The following is a 22,492-nucleotide window of genomic DNA, read 5'->3' as shown; positions in this document are numbered from 1 at the left end:
GACTGTTTCCCCTTTAAGCATAATTCCTTAACTATACTTTTATTCTAACTATAAGATCAAACAAGTCTACTTTTCAAATGAAAAAGCATGTCATCTGATGCTTCTTTAGCCAACCCTGTTTTGGTTTGTAAATTTCAAATAATAGTTACTTATTTAAATTTATTTTTGCTCCAGTTTGCCAAATGTATACACAAAATGAAAATTTTTTGAGAGAGGACCTTTAAAGAGGGACTGTTTTGTGAGTTCTCTTAACTGAGGCTTAAGTGAAGTAAAGGGAAGCAGAACAGTTAGCCTCCGTTTTTCTTGTTTGTTTTCCCTTCCCCTTAGTTGACAGGTGATTGTTTTTCCCAGTTTGTGGTCAGAGACCTGAGAGGGTGGAAGAGGAGAGTAGTTGTTCTCAATTCTTGGTGTGCACAGCAGCCGCCTGGGGTGCTTTTTAAAGCTCTGGGCCTGTATCTCGCAGCAAGTCTGATTCAGTAGGTCAGGTGTGGGCCTATGGTGTTTACATTTTAATTAAGTTTCCCAGTGATTCTGATGCAGTGGTCTTCAGTTCATAGTTTCTGAGAACCACTGCATTCCTGCTCTGGGCTTGGGTAGAAGGAGCACTGAGTAAGTAGCTACCATTGCCTAGTCTCCACTGGATAATGCCAGTTTCCACAGGCCATTGACCACATGTCCTGCCTCACTTGAGTAACACAGTTCCAGGAGGTGCTTCTGTTCAAGACATGAGGAAGAGAGGAATGCTAGGATATTCTAATAAGGTTTTTAATCCCTCTAGCCATGACAGAGTTCAAGACATCTGCAAAGAATCAGTAGCACTATGACTCCTTGTTCCCTTTCAAGCTCCGGTTAGGATAGTCATAGAATTCAGAGGTAAAAGCATGGCCCCTTGCTCCCAAAGACTTCCACCAGGTCTTTTGACTCCTCCTTTCTTCTGTCTTCGTTTCCCTGCTGTTGGCTGGGGACTGTATTAGAGCTTCAGTTGTTGGCCTGGCTGAAAGTCGTTTAATAGGAGAAAAGTCAGTTACAAAACTGCCGCCTCCTGTGTGAATACTGTCGCATCACGGTTGTTTGTCACTAGTTGGACAATGCTTTTTTGATGCTTAAATAGTTCTTAGTTCTGCTGGACCGATCTAAAGAACAGTCACGAGAACCTTCCTGAACTTCATCCTCTCTCTAGCAGTGTTTACCTTCTTAGCTTGAGAGGGGCTGTCTCTCCTGACCTTTCCTTCTCTATAAGTTGGCGTATCATTATTCATATATTATTGTTAGTTGTGCCGAGTGACTAGACAGCTATCTTTTCTTTCCATAACTTGCCTATAAACTATTACTTTGAATCTATGTGAAAAATTTCATGGCTAGCTAGTGAATTTACGTTTGAAGTAACTGCAAGTTACCTAGTTTTAAAAGTCTTCTTTATTCTCTAACTATTGTATGACTACCACAACACCCCTGCCTGTTATCTTGGTATTTTAGGCAGGGATTTTTGTCTGTTTTATTCACTGCTGTATTTCCCTGCTTGCTGTGTTGCTTGCATTTTGTTGAATAAATTATAAGGTTTTATTACTTTTATAGAAAAAACACCTTATGAGATAATGATTTTTAAAACTAAGGAATCTATTCCCCCCTCATTAAACTATAGCTAACCTATGTAATTTCTTAAGTTGCATATTATTCTATAAGAAGATTGTGATGTATGTATCATTTACTTATTGGATTTTTCTGCTAACCACTCTTGTTTTCTTACAGGCAAATGTTCTCTAGTTACCCAACTACCACTGTACTTCCCACACGTCGTGCACAGACTCCTCCAATATCATCGTTACCAACCTCTCCTTCTGATGAAGTAGGAAGGAGGCAAAGCTTAACTTCTCCTGATTCCCAGTCAGCAAGACCAGCCAACCGCACAGGTGTGTGTGCTGTCATGCACTATGACACCCAAACCTTTTAGCAGGCCAGGTGTGTGGGATGTTATTATGTAGGACGTTAGGACGTTATTATCTTCACTGAAGGTAAAACAGTGATTTTCATGAAGAGGGAACTGCCCCCATCAAACTGAACTGTTTTCTCCATTCTGAAGCTATAGATTGAATTATGGCTATTTGGAAAAGAAATAATGTACTATACATTAGTCATATTAGACCTTTCTTCTTTCCTAGTATAGGCAATCTAGTGCTATAAATTTCCCTCTTAGCGCTGCTTTAGCTGCATCCCACAAATTTTGAAATGCTGTGTTTTAATTTTCATTCAGTTTAAAGTACTTTCTAATTTACCTTTGATGTCTTCTTTGACATATAGGTTATTTAGAAATGTGTTATTTAGCTTCCAAATATTTGGGGATTTTCCAAATATCTTTCTGTTATTGATTTCTAATTTAATTTCACTTTCATCAGAGAACATATCTTATATAATTTGAATTCTTTTAAATTTATTGAGACTTGTTTTATGGCCCCAGAGTATGGTCTGTTAAATGTTCCATGTGCACTTGAACATGGACTAGCACTTAATCTGTAATTGTTGAGTGATGTGTTCTATAAATGTCAGGCAGGCCAAGTTAGTTGGTGGTGTTCAAGTCTTCTGTATCCTTACTGATTTTCTGTTTACTTGTTCTATCAATTATTGAGAGAACAATGTTGAAATTTCTGACTGTAATTGTGGATTTGTCTATTTCTACTTCCATTTTTTGTTTCATGTATTTTCAAGCTATGTTTTTACACCCATAAACATCTAGAATTCTTATGTCTGCTTATGAATTGACCCCTTTACTGTTATGAAATGACCCATGTTATCCCTGGTAATATTTGGAATCAGATCAGAGTGAGGAAGGCTTCTTGTGTGGGGGGCAGTGTGTGTGGCAGTGGCGTAGCATGGGGTATTGGAGTCAGAGTGGGGTGATAAAATGTTCACATGGCCCAACACCAGGTGTCAGAGCTGAGCAGGGTGAGGGGGGCATCCACTCTTACTGTCCACTCAGAGGACCTGGGAGCAGTGATGCTTTGGCAGCAATAAGCGCTCAGATCTTTTCTTCTGAATACCATTCTCTACTAAAAGGAACTAGGACCTCCTTGGAGAAATAGCTGATTCCAGAACTGAGTATGAGATGAGCCTGGAATGTCTTGTGCCAGAAAATAATGAAGTGCTCAGAGAATGATGAGTACATGCCAAAAGGATATAGAAGTCAGATTGAAGGAGCTTCCACTGGTCAAATCTGGGAGGCTTGGGTCATCAAAATAATTAATCATAATCATCATAGTAACAGATAAAAATCAAAACCAAACTGCCGTCAAGTTGATTCCAACTCATAGCAACCCTGTAGTAACAGATAATAACCCACAGATACAGTGAGAATCTAGAAGTCCATACAGATTAGGAGAAAGCTTTGCCTTAGCATGGAATGCCAACTGGTGAATCTAAAAGAAACAATGGGATTAAAAAATGATCATTTGATAATGGCAGTAATAATTAATTCACCCAGTAAACAAATGGATACTGAAACTAGTGAGTGAAACTTTGATGAGAAGTGGGATATTTACATATTCTCAAAGTACCTCCCCACAAATACTAATTCATTATGAAGGGGAAAAAGAAGTAACTTTAAAGTGGTGAAAACTTGGTAGAAACTACCTAACTCAAGCAGTCAGAGTTAACAGAACCAGTAACGAGACAAACTGAACGTGTGTGCTATCTGATAGAATGCGGTGAGAACGCAGTGTCGCTCTGTGGTACTCCTGCCAAAAAGCATAACCTGAATCTAATCATCAGGAAACATCAGACAAACCCAAAGTGAGGGATGTTCTACAAAATAGCTATCCTGTAATTTTCAGAGTATCAAAGTGATTGAAGAGACATGCCCACTAAATGCAGAGATGATGCTAGATTGGATCCTTTGCTTTAAAGAACAGTGTTGTAACATTTGGTGGAATAGTATGAGATCTGGATTAGATGTTAATTTCCTGACTGATGGTTGTACTGTGGTTACGCAGGAGAATGTCCTCATTTGTAGGAGTTACATGCTAGCATACTCAGGAGATGGAACATCATGTCTGCTACTTACTCTCAAACGGTTCAAGGAGAAAAGAATTCTTTTTGCTATTCTTGCAAATATTTGTAAGTTTAGAATTTTTTATAAGTGGGAAATTATTTCAAAGTAAGAAGAAGACTTTTTAAAAGGAATTTTTATTAGATTTACTTTGTGCTGTTAGGTTTAACTGTATGAAAAACGTTATAAAGCTATAACAAATTTAATTACATTTAGTGAATTCTTAATAGAGTAAAATTTCATTAAATTTGGACACTACCAGCAAGTTGGGGACTTAGGGTTCCTATAAGTATACTTTTTACTCATGGTGTGTGGTGATATTTAGGCCCTTACTTGTATTTCTTTTGTCTCAGCCTTGTCAGACCCCAGCAGTAGACTTTCAACTTCCCCTCCTCCTCCAGCAATTGCAGTACCCTTGCTGGAAATGGGGTTCTCTCTCCGGCAGATTGCCAAAGCCATGGAAGCCACAGGTAGGATAAATTTTTGTATATCAGCATATGCATATATGAGAACTCCTGTCTTATTAGAGGTAACCTGTTTTTTAAGAGGCCATAAAGCTTGGTAAGATTTTTAATACCAGGCTTAATTATAAGGGCATCATAGCAAACACTCTTAAATTGATTGCATGAATAACTTTGCCTGAAGTCAGGATCAGACTTTTTTTTTTTTTCCCTGTTGAGGTGCTCGAGGAGAGGCTGATGCCCAGAACATCACTGTCCTTGCCATGTGGATGATAGAACACCCTGGACACGAGGATGAGGAAGAGCCCCAGTCAGGCAGCACAGCCGACTCAAGGCATGGAGCTGCGGTCTTGGGCAGTGGGAAATCGAATGACCCCTGTTACTTACAGTCACCGGGAGACATACCATCAGCTGATGCTGCTGAAATAGAGGAAGGCTTTAGTGAAAGGTGGAGTTCTAATTTCTCTGTTTCTTTTTCATGTGTTATAGATGGTGACCCCAAAGCCCCATTTATTTCCCCTCATAAATGCTTTAATAGTGTGTGAAGTTGATAACCAGAGGTGTATGGAAATCTGGGGGTTTCAGTTACAGATGGATTTTCTGTGAATGAAATGACATGACAAGTTTAACTTGAATGGTTGTTTTCCTGGAAAGAAGGGAATTCATCATTTTCATGTAAAATTGAGCTTTGAAAACAATAACCTAAAAAATTAAAACAAGTTTATTCTAAAACAAAATAAATGCTGAAAAAGATATTTTATAGCATATAAATGCTATAAAATAGAATATTCACTTAGATATTTAATATTAGAAATTATAGAATACTTATAAAATTATTATAAATTGTATTATAATTATAAAATAATTATAAAAATATTAGAAATTAATACATTTGATAGAAATAGATTTAAAATGTTTTCTGCCTTAATATAATTAAATTTATGTTCTCATCTTTTCTGTAGTTTTTAATATCCAGTACAATAAGCCCCTTTTTTAAGTGGTAAAAAGAATTCTGTGATAATGCCTAAATGAGATGTAATAAAATATTCTACATTCCCTTAAAATTTTTCCCCCTTCAGCACGTCTTAGGACTTTAAATCTTCTTTTTCATTTTAACCACGAAGTAATGTTATTACCAAGACTTGTGTCTTATGTAATATGCAGACTTTTTCTAACAGCCTCAATTCATATTTTTATAACTTATTTTGAAGTATCTGTTTCTCTTAAGCAAAGATTCCCAATTGTTTCAAGTTGTAAGTATTTAATCATTTAGGATTTAGTTAAGGCCATATTTGATCTCATTTGAATTTGAACATGCATTAAGCATTATTTTATTGCTGACATAGTTCAGAGTGAGATACAGTTATTGCTCAGGGTGCAGGATATGACATATTTACAACTTAGGAGTTTTATAAGGGACATAAAATGTCTCAAAGTTTATCGTAATTATATTTTACCCTCAGAGATATTCAGAGGAGAAAGTAATACCATAAGCAAGCTTGCACCAATGCTTTCTTTTCATGATTTTTTTCTTAAAAAATTGTGTTTCTCTTGAACTTGCGTTTATAGCCCTGATAATCTGGATCATACAGAGAACGCAGCTTCTGGAAGTGGACCACCAGCTAGGGGTCGCTCAGCAGTAACAAGACGGCATAAGTTTGATTTAGCTGCTCGCACATTGCTAGCAAGAGCAGGTAATTATATGTTTCCTGTCATTTTTTTGGCGAAAGTATCATATTTTTTGTTTTTATTTTAAAGTCAACATAAAAGCAGCATTAAAGAAGATGTCGCTAATGTTACTAAGTACTCAGTCCCGCCACATTGACAGAAGAACTGCTTGCATATTACTTTCTGTACATTTACATAATTTTACATATTGAAATCACATTGTACATACATAGATTTATTTTTAAGTTCCCTCTGGGTGCAGAAGGATGTACTGGTGACTTGTGGGCTTGAGAAATTTCTTAACTGCTCTCGCTGCCCTCAAGCAACTTACAGTTCTTATAAGTTAACTTATAATTGCAGAAGTGATGACGCTGTTTAAGTGGTGAGAAGGCAATGGAAAAGGCCCTTTGCCAAGGAAGGAGGTGCTGGTTTTTCTCATGTGCTCTGTGCACCACAGGCTTCATGCTGGGTGAGGCTCTAGATTAGCCAAAGTAAACTCCCTCATTACATTAGTAAATCCTTCTAGGATGATGTTCTGGATATATAAAGTGTAAGTTAGGCAGAATATATTTTTCAAACCCGAAACTGGGGTATGTGATTTGTCAAAATCATTTGATCATTAAAATATTAGAACATGAATCATGATTTAATAAGTTACAGTGAGAGAGAAATTGGGACTGTCCTGGAAAAAGTAGGCTTGTATGCTTACCATATAATGGAAAGGGACTGATTTTTTAAAAATAAACCCAGAAGAAGAGTAACAGCTAATAGTTACTGAATATTTTTCTACACACCAAATATTGTGAAGTATTTTACATGGTTTATTTTATTTAAACCTGTCAACAGCCCGGTGAGGTATGAGTGCTCCTATCATTTTACAGGTAAAGAAACACTTGTGATAGGTACAATTTGATGTTTATGGTCTGGGATCCAGTAAGTCCGCTGAGATAGTCTGTCACCTACATGAATGACAGTTAAGAACTTGCAAAATACTCACAACTGTTTTATGCGTGCAAATAAAATGCCTTTTTTCTTTGGTTCTGAGCGGGGTTATACCGCTCTGTGCAGGCCCACAGGAACCAAAGTCGGAGAGAAGGAATATCGTTGCAGCAAGACCCAGGCACGTTGTATGACTTTAATTTAGATGAAGAGTTGGAAATTGATCTTGATGATGAAGCAATGGAAGCCATGTTTGGACAAGACCTGACCAGTGACAGTGATATTCTGGGAATGTGGATCCCAGAGGTACTGGATTGGCCTACCTGGGTGTGTGTGACTGCAGCGGGGGCTGCTCTGACTTCTTTTCCTGCCTGCCTCTTCATACAGCTTACTAATAGCCTTGCCTAGAGTTGTAACACTCTAAAAGTCTTACATCTCGTCCTGAAGTTTGGGGATTTAATGCTTGAGCTCCTTTGAGACCTACAAATCAATAAGAAAAAGTCTCTTGTTGCTTTCTCTTTGCAATTTTATTGCTTCTCTCCCCAGACTTCGATGAATTGCTGTATTGTGGTAATATTTGATTCTCATGTCAAATATAGAGCACAGAACAGGCATCAGATCCCCGTGGACTCTGCTGGGTGTATAACATGGCTGCTTTGCTCACATTGCTATCTGAATGCATGCTCTTCTCCTTCCTTCATAGGTTCCATTTAATCACTATAATGCCTTGTTCTAGGAACCAGTGCCCACATAGGTCTTGTCATTCCTCTGTCTGCACGTGTATGTTCGTTACACTTTAGTAGCGTGGAGAGTGAAAAGTTCCCAGTGTAGGTCCTGTGGGAAAGAGGATCTACTATATTAAGTTAATAAGATAAATGAATCTTAATGACTTTTCTAAGAAATTAAAAAATAGACATGAATGTTATGACCAGATGAAAAATAGTTATTTTCACTAGAGGGTTTAAAAAAGTCTTTTTGAGGTAAGGCAGATTGTCATTTTTATTAACACTTTTCTTAGTAGGATAATCAGTTACTTTTATTGTAATTTATTGGAATGAGGGAGAGCAAGGAACATATTCAGATTGTGTGATTTGAAAGAAATTTGTTATGTCCATGAACAAACATTTTCCAGATATTCCATCATAGGTAAACAAAATAGTTAATATCATAAATACCTCTTCTTAATTTTATGTTAAATTGACTGTGATAATTTGATATGAAATCATTCTGTGCAGCATGTTTGTGAGTCTGAAGACAGGGAAGAAGTGGTGGTGTGTGAACTGTGTGAATGCAGTGTTGTCAGCTTCAATCAGCACATGAAGAGAAACCACCCAGGCTGCGGGCGCAGCGCAAACCGCCAGGGCTATCGAAGCAACGGCTCCTATGTGGATGGTTGGTTCGGCGGTGAATGTGGGAGTGGCAATCCATACTACCTGTTATGTGGCACCTGCAGGGAGAAGTACTTAGCCCTGAAGACCAAATCCAAGACATCAAGTTCTGAAAGGTACCTTGGAATTGTATAGATTTCCAGACCCTCTGAATGAAGAGTATAAGAACCCAAAAAACCAAACCCATTGCCGTCAAGTTGATTCCGACTCATAGTGACCCTATAGGACAGAGTAGAACTACCCTATAGAGTTTCCAAGGAGCGCCTGGTAGATTTGAACTGCCGACCTTTTGGTTAGCAGCCGTAGCCCTTAACCACTATGCCACCAGGGTTTCCGAAGAGTATAATATCTGTCTCTTGTATCTTAAGGCATGGATACCCTAGCTTTCTTTATGTGAGAAGTTACTGTTGACCTTCTCAAAAGTCCTATGATCACTGAATTAGGGACAGGAAGGATGGAAGGGGTTGAGGAATTCATGTTCCCACTAGAGTGGAAGCCTGTAGAATCTCTGAGAGTCCAGGGAGGGGTCATGGCAGCAGGTCCTTTCCTAGAGTTGGATTGTGTTGAACTTTGACTTGTTGGCAAGTTGTGGTTGGGACCCTTGCCTTAACCTTCAGGAGGCTTTATGGTCAATTTCTTCATGGTTCTTCTTTACCAGATTACTAGCATCTTAATTAAGATCTTTTTCTTTGTGAAAATATAGATTGTTTTTCTTTCTGATTAAATGAGCTCTCATGAAAATACTATCCCCCCACATCCTTGAGTAGCGGTTTCTGGTGAACAGGTTGTTTTGCTCTCATCAACTATTAAAATCTTCGAGCTTTCTGGGATAGGTTTTTATTAAAAGAGTAGCAGGTAACCCAGAAACCTCCCCAGTGTTTTGGTAAAATACTGATCGATCTCATAAGCATGTTTGTGCCTACATACCAGCCGTTTTTATTACATTAGCCTATAACATGAAACACGCTTTTTGATTTTGTGTTGCTTTATTAATGACCTTTTATAATGTTCTAATGACTTAATTTGCGGTTTTGGGTACTAACTGTTTTATATAAAAACACGATGTTCTTCATGTTTGGTGCAGGTACAAGGGACAAGCTCCAGATCTAATTGGCAAGCAGGACAGTGTGTATGAAGGTAGTTGTTTGTTTTGAGAGCTTCTTTATTTTACATGTATTTTTATCTGTACCCTCTGCTTAACATCTGTACTAAAACCTGCCTTCATGTGTATGTGTTTATGTTTATGTCCGTGTTAACTTAAACTGGCCCCCAAAAGCACACGGTAGTTTAATAGCAACAGCCCTAGTCTGAAGTCAGAGGAAAAGCACCTGGCTTCAAACACTAGCTTTACTACAGAGTGTTAATTTCTGTTTGACATGATTTTTTTTTTCAAAGTAGGGAAAGTATGTAGTACATTTTGAACTTTCATCCTAAGTGAGCGAAGTCAAAAATAAAACATGAGTAAGCATCAGCTTATCTGGAGCATCCATCTACTTGAGGCAAATCATTTCCTAATGATTATGGACAGGGTAAGAACTCTTCGTTGGCCACATGCCAGTATTTCTTATAGTTGAAACCTCCGTTACCAGTTGTAACATTGGCCGTTGCTTTAAATGGATTTGACTACACGACTCCTTTTCCCTTAGAGTCTCAGTATGCCTCAGGAGTGCAGTTTGGTTGGATCACCAGGAGATGGTGCTCTAGTTCATTTTGTGGATACTGGACTTACAGTCCATGTGTGTCTTAGACATATCTCACAAAAACCGTTACCAGCAGAGTTGTGTTATATTTGTATTCATACACTGTACATTTGTTTATTTAAATTCCAGAAGACTGGGACATGTTGGATATTGATGAAGATGAAAAGCTAACAGGTGAAGAAGAATTTGAATTGCTTGCCGGGCCCCTTGGTTTAAATGACCGGCGCATTGTACCAGAGCCTGTTCAGTTCCCCGATAGTGATCCACTGGGAGCATCCGTAGCAATGGTCACAGCCACAAACAGTATGGAAGAAACTCTGATGCAGATAGGTAAACTGAAACGCTGCTTTACATTGATTTTATAGAGTCTCTCTCAATTTGTTTCTTAGGTAGGTAAACATATAATAGTAAGGATCCAGCATTGTTCCATCAAGTATCTTTAGGCAGTTATTTTAATATTTTGAATGCAAATGTAATATTAAGTTTTGATTTTTTTAAATAAAATATTGAAGTGATATAAAATGTATAAAATATGAGTAAAATTTTTCTTTTTTTAAGTTCTCTGTGCCAAGAGAATTCTGGAACTGACTAAAAACTGCTTTGTGCTTTTGTATTTGGATGAGAGGATATGACAACTTTTTGTTATTGGGGATGCGAAATAATTGGGGCAGTATTTGGTTGCTTAGCCACCAAAAACATCTTCAAAGCATATTCATATTCAAAAGCATATTTTAAAGGTTATATCTTTTCTGTATCTCTTAGTATCAGTAGAAGTGATGCATGAGCAAAATAAAGAAAAAAGATTATTTAGAAGAAAATTTCTCCTATGCAGGTAGTCCCTGACTTTGAACGTATTCGAGTTATGACAAACCGCACTGACAACCATCTTTTTTTTTTTTTTGGTACATTTTATCGTTAGTAGAATGTTCTATGTACAGTGTTAAAATATATCTGCAAGTTTATATGGAATGTTTCCAACCCCCAAAGACAAAGATTCGGTTTATAAAGATACTGATAATAAAAGGCAATAATAACGAAAACTTAAAAAAAAAAAAAAAATGAGGTATTCAATTTATATCAGAACCAACTTATGACCGAGTCGATGCAACAGAACCTCATTGTAAGTTGAGGACTACCTAGTATAGATTATTGACTTAGAAATAACTTTCTCCCAAGGAATTTTCTGTATAACAAAGTCCCAGATGAGCAAAATACGTTGGCCAGTCTCTTTGATTGGCAGTGGATTTGAACCCTGGGTTGTATTATGAGCTGTATTTCTTTGCAGCATTGAGCCTAGGTAGAATGGGGGAAATTTTCAGTAGTCTGGATTTTTCTTACCTTATTGAGAACTAAACAAAATCTTATGTTTTGCAGGTTGCCACGGTTCTGTAGAAAAGAGTTCCTCTGGGAGAATAACGTTAGGTGAGCAGGCCGCTGCCCTCGCGAACCCTCACGACCGGGTGGTGGCTTTAAGGAGAGTGACTGCTGCTGCTCAGGTTCTGCTGGCCAGAACCATGGTCATGAGGGCGCTGTCTCTCCTCTCCGTCAGGTAAGGACTGGAAGCCATGCTGAGTTAGCTTCTAGCATGTATGACACAAGAGTCTGAACAAAGTGGGATTTTCAGAGACTTGAATATGTCCTGTTGCGTGAAAGAAGTTAGACATAGTCATCATTGTCGCTCATCATTCATTCATTCAGTTAATACTTGGCTCCTTTTAGGTAGAAAGTAATGCCATTAAAGTAACTGAGTAAACTGCATGTGTTTTATTTTGTGATATGAAATGGGAAAGTGAGGCCGTTGATCCATTTGGTGCAGGGTAAACACAAAAGGTCAAATGGGTTTTTCTGCTCAGTTAACCAGCTGTTTAGCTGAATCAACCTGAAAATTCTCTCCCAGGGAATCTTGCCATGTTCACACTGTGCTGTGTAATATGAAATGGTAAGGGAGCCAAGAAAACCTGAAAGACATCCATTTAAGACACAGTGAAGCAGTGGTGTTTAACAGCAAATCAGCGAAGACAGAAGGACCCTGAAGGAAAGAATCAGAATAAAATTCACATAAGATTGTGTGGTATTGGCTCAAGGATAGACAATAGACCAAATAATCCAGAAACTGAACCACATATATATAGACATGTGATTGATGACAGCAGTTTATACTGCAGAGCAATGAGGAAAGGATGGTCTTTTCAGTAACTGGGGCTGGGTCAGGTGGTTATCCATATAGGAGAGAAAAAAAAAAGAATCTTGGTCCCAACTTCACACTATATAAAACAAATAATTCCAAGTGGGTTTTAGATCTAAATGTGAAAGGTAAATCAATTAGAGCTTCTAGAAGGTAATATATAAGAGTATATTCTTGACTTTGGGATAGCCAGAGATTTCTTAAGTCACAGAAGGCATCCACCATAAAGTAAAAGATCCATAGATTGGACTGCATTAAACAACTTCCGTTCAGCAAAAGTCACCATTAAGAAAGTAAGAAAGGCAAGCCGCAGAGTGGAAGAAGATACTAGCAATGCATATAACCAACAGTATGTAAACAATTCATATAAGTCAGTAAGAAAAAGACGGACAACCCAAAAGAAAAATGGGCAGAATACATTAAGAAGTGCTTCACAAAAGTGGATCCTCAAATGGCCAGTAATCATGGAAAGGTGATTAGTCTCATTAGTCTTCAGAGAAATGAATATCAAAACTACAATGAGAAACTACTATACATCTACCAGAATGGCTGAAATTAAACAGACTGAAAAAAAAAAGAAAAGAGAGAGAGCATGAGGAAGTGGAACAACTGGAACACTGCTAGTGAGAAAATAAATTGGTACAACTGCTTTGGAAAACTGTTTGATAGTTCACCCACTCCTCATTTACCGATACAATTAGGTGCCAAAGACCAGGTCATTGACAAGAAAATCAGCATTATGTGAAAATGGAGGGTTTTTTTTTTTTTCTCTCTGTTTTCAGACTATCCATTTGTCAGGTTTTTTTAATTTAGAAAATATGATCATAGAAATAATAACAGCTAAGATTTACTAATGTGCTCATCACTGTGATGAGCCTGGTTGTGGATTATTCCTCTGCAGAGGAGGCTTGGAGGAAACAAAGCTGGATAAAGCCAAGCTGTGTGACTGGAGGGCCCACAGCTTAACCACTTCACCTTTCTCCTGTGCTGGGTCAGAGCTTCCCTCACGGAGCTGTCTACAGGGCTCCACTCCCACCCCTGCGAGCCCTGTGTTCACAATCCCAGAGCCTGCTCTGCCTTCTGGGTCCGGCGAGTCACCAAGGCTCCAGCCTTCCCTCGAGGGTGCTGGGAGCCGGGCCACTCACGAGATCCCCCGAGTCTCAGAGGCTTCGGGCCCAGTTTAGCTCACTTTAGGATGTCATTAAACTCGCGCGCATTTCTTCCAAATACCCTCTCCGTTGTCTCTTTCTTTTCTCCCTTCTCACCCAACAGCAGCTTTGAGCTGCAGGGCCTCAGGCCGCATAGGAGCTGGGAACCCAGAACAGGGGCCCGCTGGCTTGATGCTGCCTGCAGGTCTGCCCTGATGCTGTGGCCATGGAGGAGGCCAGCCCCGGTGGCAGCTGAACACGGCGCCCCTGCCGGCAAGAGGGGGCGCCGGGCGCAGGGAAGCACTGCCCAGCTTCCCAGAGGCACCCAGAGACCCTCCTTGAGGGAATGGATGCACTGCAGCTGTTGCTGCCATGCCTGCCGCCTTGTTAGTGTGCAAAATAGTCAGATAGTAGATTTCTTGCTATTGTCGTAAGTGGAAAATGTCGGATGAGACAGTAAGTGAGGAGTAGGTGTATTGTACTGAAAGAATAATAGAAGTTATATAATTGGTATAGCAGAAATATAAGTGTAGTGTCTAACCGTGCTTGAGGAGGACAAGGAAAGCTTTCAAAAGAGGGTGACTTCTAGTTGGTAAGTGAGGAGTAGGTGTACCAACTAAAGCTGACCATGAACATACTGTGACCCAGCAATCTACTCTAGGCATATATCCAACAGAAATGCTTGCATATGTGCACCAAAAGACACATGCAAGAGTGTTAATGGCTGTACTATTTGTGATAACCCCAACTGGAAACTACCTGATTGTCATCTGTAGAATGGATAAATGAATTGTGGTAGGTTTCATGTATGTGTCAGTGAAAATGAATAAACTACTGATACAATGCAACAGTGAGGCATTGGTGGTTCAGTGGTAGAATTCTTGCCTCTCACGCGGGAGTCCTGGGTTCAGTTCACAGCCAGTGCGCCTCATATGTAGCCACTCCCCTTCTGTCAGTGGTGGATTGCTTGTTGTTGTGATGCCGAATAGGTTTCAGCAGAGCTTCCAGACTAAGACAGACTAGAAGAAAGGCCTGGCAATCTACTTCCAAAAATCATTCAATGATAAAACCCTATAGATCACAACAGTCCAATCTACAACCGATCACAGGGATGGTGCAGGACCGGCGGCCTTTCATTCTGTTGTGTGTGCGGTCACCATGAGTCATGAGCCACCTTCACGGCAGCTAATAAGAACGTGATGCAAACATATGGATGAATTACAGACATGATGAGGGAAGGAAGCCGGAAACGAAGGAGCACATACTTCGTTATTCCGTTTACATAAAGTTCAGAAATAAGTGAAACTCATTTATTGTTAGAGATCAGGACAGTGGTTGCTTTTGGGGGCATAGTGACTGGGAGGGGGGTCCAGGGTGGCCTTCTGGGGAGCTGGTAATGTTCTGTCTCTTGATCTGGGGGTGGCTACACAGATTTCTTCAGTTGGTGAAAATTCATGATTGATGAAGATTTCTGTATATTATACTTTGGTAATTCAGTTACACTTCAAGTATAGATCACTGTTTATTAAAATGAAAAAAGAGGTTTAGGTAACAGCTTCCAGTCTGTGCAACTTGTTTGGCTTTCCTTACGGGACATGTGTGACTGGTGTTAGTGCGGCTTGCCCTTAATCTTGGTTGTTTTTGCTCTGGATGATATGTGAGGATCTAAATGTTCTCTTCAGAAATCGGTTTTCCTTATCTATCTAAAATGTTTTCCTTTCCTGGCAGTGGCTCCAGTTGCAGCCTGGCTGCTGGTCTTGAGTCTCTGGGGCTAACAGATATCCGAACCCTGGTTCGATTAATGTGCCTGGCTGCAGCAGGGAGAGCCGGCCTCTCCACCAGTCCCTCCGCCATGGCAAGCACCGCAGAACGCTCCCGAGGCGGGCCCAGCAAGGCCACCAAGCCCATCTCTTGCCTGGCCTATCTGAGCACGGCGGTGGGATGTCTGGCGTCCAACACCCCTAGTGCCGCGAAACTGCTCGTGCAGTTGTGTACACAGGTAAGCTCGTTTGGGTGCTTTTTCTGTGGCATTGCTTATTTCTGACTGATTCCTAAAGAGCCTTTTGAAGTGAAATGTTCTTCTTTTTGTTCTAGAATTTTATGTAAAAATTAAACCTGTTTGTTCCAATTGCCTCTTCAGAACTTGATTTCTGCTGCAACAGGTGTAAATCTAACCACGGTTGACGACCCAATTCAACGGAAGTTTCTACCCAGCTTTCTCCGAGGAATTGCCGAAGAGAATAAACTTGTAACGTCCCCAAACTTTGTTGTAACTCAGGCCCTTGTGGCATTACTAGCTGACAAAGGGGCCAAACTGAGACCTAACTATGATAAGTCAGAAGTTGAAAAGAAAGGTAAGTTTCATATTATTTAAATGTACAGCTTTCTAATCAGCTTGATTCATGTTTTAAAAGTGATGTTTTTGCATTGTTATATGTGATGAATTGCATAACATGTAAGCTTCTTAAGTTTAGGTCACAAAAAAAGTGCATAGGTACATTTACATTGTGCATGGGAACAAATACTAGAAAATGTACTGTTAGTCTTGTTATAGGTTATGGTTTGAGTTACCCTAGATAATAATCTTGGTAGATTTCCTTAATATATTTCAGATAAACTGTTATTTTTCTCATTGTCTGAAGATGGTAACCCTTTGAATGGGCTGCTTAGTCACCACTGCCCGCTTTCCTCTTGGTCAGGACCATGTAGCATAGAGAGATGGGCTTTGGATCCATCAACCCACTTCCTTGACTGGCTTCCAAGATCACTTTTGAGCAGCAAAAGCCAAACTCTTATTGTTAAGGGCATGCTGCCTCTGTCTGGGCATTAAAATGAGTTTTGCCGCATTCCCAGTTTACTGTGTCCTTAGGGCAAAGTCTGTTGATTGATGTATATAAGACGTATGTTTGTAATGGATCAGATTTATTATAGAATTTGACGTGAGATGAATGCTTTATACTTTGCATTCATACTTTAGTGAATGAGTGCTTATAAAAGTACTAATTCTTAAAAGATGGGTTAACCCATTTTTGTTTGTTCACCACCACCAGCTCTCACCTGGGCATCATTTCATTGTTTTGTTTAAGCAGGTTTAATTGCCCATCCTTCCTATGATCCTTCTGCTGTAGGCCCTCTGGAGCTGGCTAATGCCCTGGCAGCCTGCTGCCTCTCCTCGAGGCTGTCCTCACAGCATAGGCAATGGGCTGCTCAACAGCTTGTGCGCACTCTTGCTGCACATGACCGCGACAACCAAACTACTCCACAAACACTCGCTGATATGGGAGGAGATCTCAGAAAATGCTCCTTCATCAAGTTGGAGGCTCATCAGAACAGAGTAGGTATTCTGACTCCGATGTATGGTAATCACCTGGTGAGATAAAATGGTGGCTTTCTGTCTTTCTGTCTGTCTGTCTCTCTGAGTTACCGAGATTTACTGGTAATTACAACTCTCCTTTCTCTGTATGCTGGGTTAATGTAATAGCATACAGATGGGAAAGTGAGATGGAAGATCAGAAGACCAAAGGAGTAACCTCACAAAAGATGAAGCGTTCTACATGCAAGAGCAAAAAAAATCAGCCTCATGATTTTGATCTGGGCCCCTAAGCAGTGACGAGGGCAGTTTAGGAAACGCAGACTAACCTCTGTTACTTAAACAGTCTTAAAATCACTTCTTAGTCTCTGTTACTTACTTTATAGAACAAATAAATATATTAAAGTATTTTAACATATTTGCTTTAACCTGTTAAGATTCTAACAGGTCTCAGATAAGAAGAGTTTGGGCCTTGTACCTTAAAGCTATACTTCAAATAGATACCTATTTATAAGCCATTTAGAAAAGAATGAGGCTGTGCGTACGGCAAGACCCTCGATGAGATGGATTGATGCAGTGGCTGCAACAATGGGCTCAACCGCGGCAACAATTTCGAGGATGGCACAGGACCAGGCAGTGTTTCATTCTGTTGTGTGTAGGATCGCTGAGTTGGAACTGACTTGACAGCACTTAACAACAACGTGGATGCTTTTCTTTTACAGTTCCATAGTAGATTTTTTTTTTTTCAGTTTGATAGAATTTTAGGGTCTGATTTAATTATTAGAATCAAAACTTGTTTAAATATTGCTGGACACATCTTTTCAATTTTTCTAGGTAATGACATGTGTTTGGTGTAATAAAAAAGGTCTCTTGGCCACCAGCGGCAATGATGGCACCATCCGAGTGTGGAATGTCACCAAGAAACAGTATTCACTGCAGCAGACCTGTGTGTTCAACAGATTGTGAGTGCTAACGTTAGCTTTCTCATGTAACATTTAAAATCAGAGAATCCTAAATATGCCTCCTCTTGGTTGTGTTAATATAATGGAAATGTCACTAAAATATTTTAAATTTTTTTCTTTTTAGAATAGACTTACTATATCTCTGATGTATATTTTTTAGGATATTATTATTCAGAATATTGTATTATTTATAATATTATATTATTATTCAGTGTATTATTCAGAATTAAATCAAGGTTTACTAGCAAATAAATGTTTAATTATATAGCACAACAGGCCACTTATTTAGGAATTAGAGTAATTATATTGTTTTGTGTCATAATGTGGCATCCTTTATAGTTTTATAGTCAGCTGTAGGTAATTTTCTGAGGACTTGCTAGAGATTAAGCAAACAGGAATCAATAGGCTTGAGTAATAACCATGTGTAACCCATATGAAATCAGAATGCCTTTGTTGACATGGTATGTATTACATTAAATGGTGGACAGTCTACACAGCACATTTTTTTGTTATGGTAAACATTAGCAAATGTGTGATTGTCAAATACTGCTAGCCAAGCTTTTGAAATATAAGACTGCTGTTATGGACTCTATCTGAAACCCTTATTTTAATGTTTGAGGTTAATTGACTTCTGGATGATGGGATTAGAATTCCATACATATCTTTTATATTCCAGGGAAGGGGATGCTGAGGAAAGCCTGGGGTCACCCAGTGATCCAAGTTTCTCACCTGTTTCCTGGAGTATCAGTGGCAAATATCTAGCTGGGGCTTTGGAAAAGATGGTGAATATCTGGCAAGTTAATGGTAAGAGTCAAGTAAATACTCGCAAACTATCAAAGGTACTTGTAAAACTGCTGTTGACCTGGCCTTTCTCTTAGCCTTCTGCATACAAACAGTGACTTCTCTTTAGCTTGAAGCTAATAAGCTATTCAACAACTGTGAAAATCCAAGCATAGTGTGGTTTAGGTTAGAGCGAAAGTACTCAGACCCTGACTTTCCCATCCGGGAATTTAAACTAACCTGATAGTTGTAAGCTAAAAATTATTTTTGTGTACTACTAAGTGTTCAGATTAGAGTTTGAGGAGAAGCAATGGTCACTGAATTTAAGCTATGTAATCTTTTGAATTGCTTTAAATGTTTCTATTTATTTTGTTTCTTTCACAGGTGTAAATTCTTGTCAATTTTTATTATACCTGTCTGGAAAGCAAAAAATAATTGTTATCTTGGGTTTATTGGTACTTCTGTTTATTTTTACATAGTTAAGCAATAGCTAGCCTTAACTGTAGGTGAATTTCTTATATTAATTTGGCTTTCATTAATTATTAGGAAAGGACTTAAATGTTTGGCTTTTGCACACTGAGTTTTTACTTTATTCTCTTCTCTATAAAGCTGTCATTTTTGCCCCAATAGTTACAGAAAAGCATATTAATTTGGTAGTTACATATAACATATAAATGAAGGATCTTGAGTGCTCAGTCTTACCAGTAGGCTGTTATAAAATTGGGCACTGCTTTGAGTGTCTGTTGGAATTAAGTAATATTTATTTTTGTTCTTATTATGGTTTTTAAGAATTAAGTAATAACAAGTTAACCCTTTTCCCTCTCTTTAGGAGGAAAAGGACTAGTAGATATTCAGCCTCATTGGGTATCTGCCTTGGCGTGGCCAGAAGAGGGTCCAGCTGCATCCTGGTCGGGGGAGTCTCCAGAATTGTTGTTGGTGGGACGGATGGATGGATCTCTAGGACTCATTGAAGTTGTCGATGTGTCCACCATGTACCGTCGAGAATTGGAGCATTGCTATCGAAAGGATGGTGAGTGACTGGACTCAGGTCTAGTTGAGAAAATTCCCACCTGCTGATCAAATACTTAGCTTTTTGACACTTGATTTTTAAAATGCTGAGAGAATATTACTTTTAACTGTGTTTTCTAGATTGTCTAGTGTTGTTTCATTCTAATTAGTTATTAAGTTGAAAGATATTTCTCTCCCAAGCCCCACCACCCATCGCTTACTAAAACGAGATCTAATTGTATTATACCATATTAGTCATTCATCCTTCATGTAAGTGATTTCAACATTTATAGCAGGCTCCAAGTGTCCCTTGAAGGTTAGAAGTGCTGAAGAAAAGGATGATGATAATTATTGGTAGAGATGAAATTATTAACAAATGTGTATAATTGGGGAAATGGTGGGGAGGAGGTGGGATATCTGGTCTGGCAAGAGATAAGTAGTAAGTCTACTTTCATTCATTTTCTCACTGTTCCCTTTGGATGAGTAGACATCTTATTAGATAGTTTTTATTTGTTTTGGGGGGATGGAGTAATTCAAAGGTCCCTACTTATGTGGTACTTACTCTATTAATAAAACAGAACAGGTTTTTTGTTTTTTTAGTTTCTTTGCATATGTAATACTTCCATATGGTTCAAAAATTAAAAAGTTTAAAAAGAGATACAGTGAAAAGTCTTTCTGTATTCACTCAGCTCCCACCCTACTCTACCCCCACAGACAAATACTGTTTTTTCTTTTGTAGCTTTCCGGTATTGTATATACTAAAGCAAATATGAATATAGATGTTTAGAATAGAATCTTTTTTATAGACTATGGAAACGCATTGAGTAGGGACTATTAAACAGGCAGAAGGGACAGGTGATTTTCTTTCTGTGACTTATTTCAGTTCTTGGTTTCATGGTAGATTCTTATCCAAAAAGAAGCAACCTGGTACAATGACTTAGAATCAGTGAGGGAATTAGATTTTGTCTCTTTTTCAATAACCAGCTGAAAAAGAACGAAAGACAAAAAATGAGACAGTCGTTGACACTTGTAAAAAATACTTTAAAAGTAGGTTACATGAGTTTGGCAGTTCCTCAAAAACTTAAGCATAGAATTACCATCCTCCTCCTCCTCCTCCTCCTCCAGTTTCCTTAGAATCAACTCTGACTCATGGTGACCCGGTGCGTGTCAGAGTAGAATTGTGCTCCGTAGAGTTTTCAATGACTGATTTTTCAGAAGTAAATTGCCAGACTTTCCTTATGAACAGCAATTCCGCTCCTAGGTATCTACCCAAAAAATTGAAAGCAGGAATGCAGTGTTCATTGCAGCATTATTCACAGTGGTCAAAAGGAGGAAACAACCTAAATGTCCGTCAACAGATGAAAGGATGAGCAAAACGCACTACATACATACAATGGAATATTACTCAGCCATAAAGAGAAATAAAGTTCTGGTATATGCTACACCATGGATGGACCTTGAAAACATTATGCTGAGTGAAATGAGTCAGTCACAAAAGGACAAATATTGTGTGATCCCACTTATATGAAAGATCTAGAATAAGCAAATGTATAGAAACCAAATGAGTCAGAATAGACTCGATGGCAACGGGGTTTTTTTGGTTTATCGGGTTGCGGGGAGGGAAAGGGGGAGTCATTGCTTAGGGGCACTGGGCTTCTGTTAAGGGTGGTGGAAAAATTTGGAAACAGATGGTGATGGCTGCACAACTCGATGAATTAATGTCACTGAATTGTACATGTAAAAAATACTGAAATGGCAAATGTTTTCTTATACATAATTTTTTCACAATTAAAAACAGTAGATTGCATGGATCCTGCTGTAAGCCTACATTTTGTCTGAATGTGTTGAAGAGATGTTGGGAAACTTGGTTTCAGTGGTTGCAGTAGCACGTATTTGTTTCAAAGTCTCTGTCTTTGAATTTCTACAGTGACATAGTCTCTTTTCTTTCTTCTTTTTCTTTTTTTGAATCATATTAGTCTCCATAACTTGCATTGCTTGGTTCAGTGAAGACAGACCATTTGCAGTGGGATATTTTGATGGAAAATTGTTACTGGGAACAAAGGAGCCACTTGAGAAAGGAGGCATTGTTCTGATCGATGCACATAAGGTAAAACAGCTTTGCCAGATGATGACTTTTTTCTTCTTTTTACTATCTTGTTAATAACTAGTAAAAAACTAGTATTGCTTAATACTAGTTTCTTTTAAAAATTTCACCTTAAACAGAGATTGCCAATTCAGATGCTTACAGGGCCATCTGGACAGGTAACATAAATGCACAAAGCCAGGTGTTAGAAGGAGTAGAGGAGGGTTCAGAGCAACACAGAGGAGCACAGTGATGACAACTGTATACAGAACAAAACAGGAGCGCAGTGATGACAACTGTATACAAAACAAACAGGAGCGCAGTGATGACAACTGTATACAAAACAAACAGCGCAGTGATGACAACTGTATACAAAATAAACAGGAGCGCAGTGATGACAACTGTATACAAAACAGGAGCGCAGTGATGACAACTGTATACAAAACAGACAGGAGTGTGGTGATGACAACTATACAAAACAGGAGCTGCATTGCTGACAACTGTATACAAAACAGACAGGAGCACAGTGATGACAACTGTATACAAAACAAACAGAGGAGTGCAGTGAGGACAACTGTATACAAAACAAACAGGAGCACAGTGATGACAACTGTATACAAAACAAGCGCAGTGATGACAAGTGTATACAAAACAGGAGCACAGTGATGACAACTGTATACAAAACAAACAGGAGTGCATTGCTGACAACTGTATACAAAACAAACAGGAGCACAGTGATGACAACTGTATACAGAACAGACAGGAGCGCAGTGATGACAACTGTATACAAAACAGACAGGAGCTCAGTGATGACAACTGTA

The 22,492-nt window shown here is 38.9% G+C and overlaps 1 protein-coding gene and 1 non-coding gene across 5 annotated transcripts in view; both read left to right on the top strand.

Annotated features, from left to right (window-relative positions):
• HERC1 (HECT and RLD domain containing E3 ubiquitin protein ligase family member 1) overlaps window positions 1-22,492 on the top strand; it is a 196,323-nt gene that overhangs the window by 140,844 nt on the left and 32,987 nt on the right. For 2 of the 4 annotated variants that reach the window (XM_004374646.2, XM_023729708.1), the window contains exons 41-56: window positions 1,750-1,910; window positions 4,393-4,509; window positions 4,720-4,948; window positions 6,070-6,194; window positions 7,214-7,434; window positions 8,343-8,611; window positions 9,580-9,632; window positions 10,325-10,525; window positions 11,570-11,744; window positions 15,257-15,527; window positions 15,669-15,882; window positions 16,657-16,862; window positions 17,673-17,800; window positions 18,477-18,604; window positions 19,410-19,610; window positions 21,565-21,695. In XM_004374646.2, the coding sequence (XP_004374703.1) occupies window positions 1,750-1,910; window positions 4,393-4,509; window positions 4,720-4,948; window positions 6,070-6,194; window positions 7,214-7,434; window positions 8,343-8,611; window positions 9,580-9,632; window positions 10,325-10,525; window positions 11,570-11,744; window positions 15,257-15,527; window positions 15,669-15,882; window positions 16,657-16,862; window positions 17,673-17,800; window positions 18,477-18,604; window positions 19,410-19,610; window positions 21,565-21,695 (2,830 nt within the window). Of the gene's footprint in view, window positions 1-1,749; window positions 1,911-4,392; window positions 4,510-4,719; window positions 4,949-6,069; window positions 6,195-7,213; window positions 7,435-8,342; window positions 8,612-9,579; window positions 9,633-10,324; window positions 10,526-11,569; window positions 11,745-15,256; window positions 15,528-15,668; window positions 15,883-16,614; window positions 16,863-17,672; window positions 17,801-18,476; window positions 18,605-19,409; window positions 19,611-21,564; window positions 21,696-22,492 lie in introns of all 4 variants that reach the window. The other 2 variants (XM_023729707.1, XM_023729706.1) reach the window with 2 other exon arrangements.
• On the top strand, window positions 14,384-14,454 carry TRNAE-CUC (transfer RNA glutamic acid (anticodon CUC)). The gene has a single exon. It is a non-coding gene; the product is annotated as a tRNA-Glu (tRNA).

The sequence above is a fragment of the Trichechus manatus genome, unplaced genomic scaffold (assembly GCF_000243295.1).
Source record: "Trichechus manatus latirostris isolate Lorelei unplaced genomic scaffold, TriManLat1.0 scaffold00030, whole genome shotgun sequence".
NCBI classification, from domain to species: Eukaryota; Metazoa; Chordata; class Mammalia; order Sirenia; family Trichechidae; genus Trichechus; species Trichechus manatus.
Note: the sequence above shows the minus strand (reverse complement) of the source record. Positions and strands in the feature narration are given on the sequence as shown.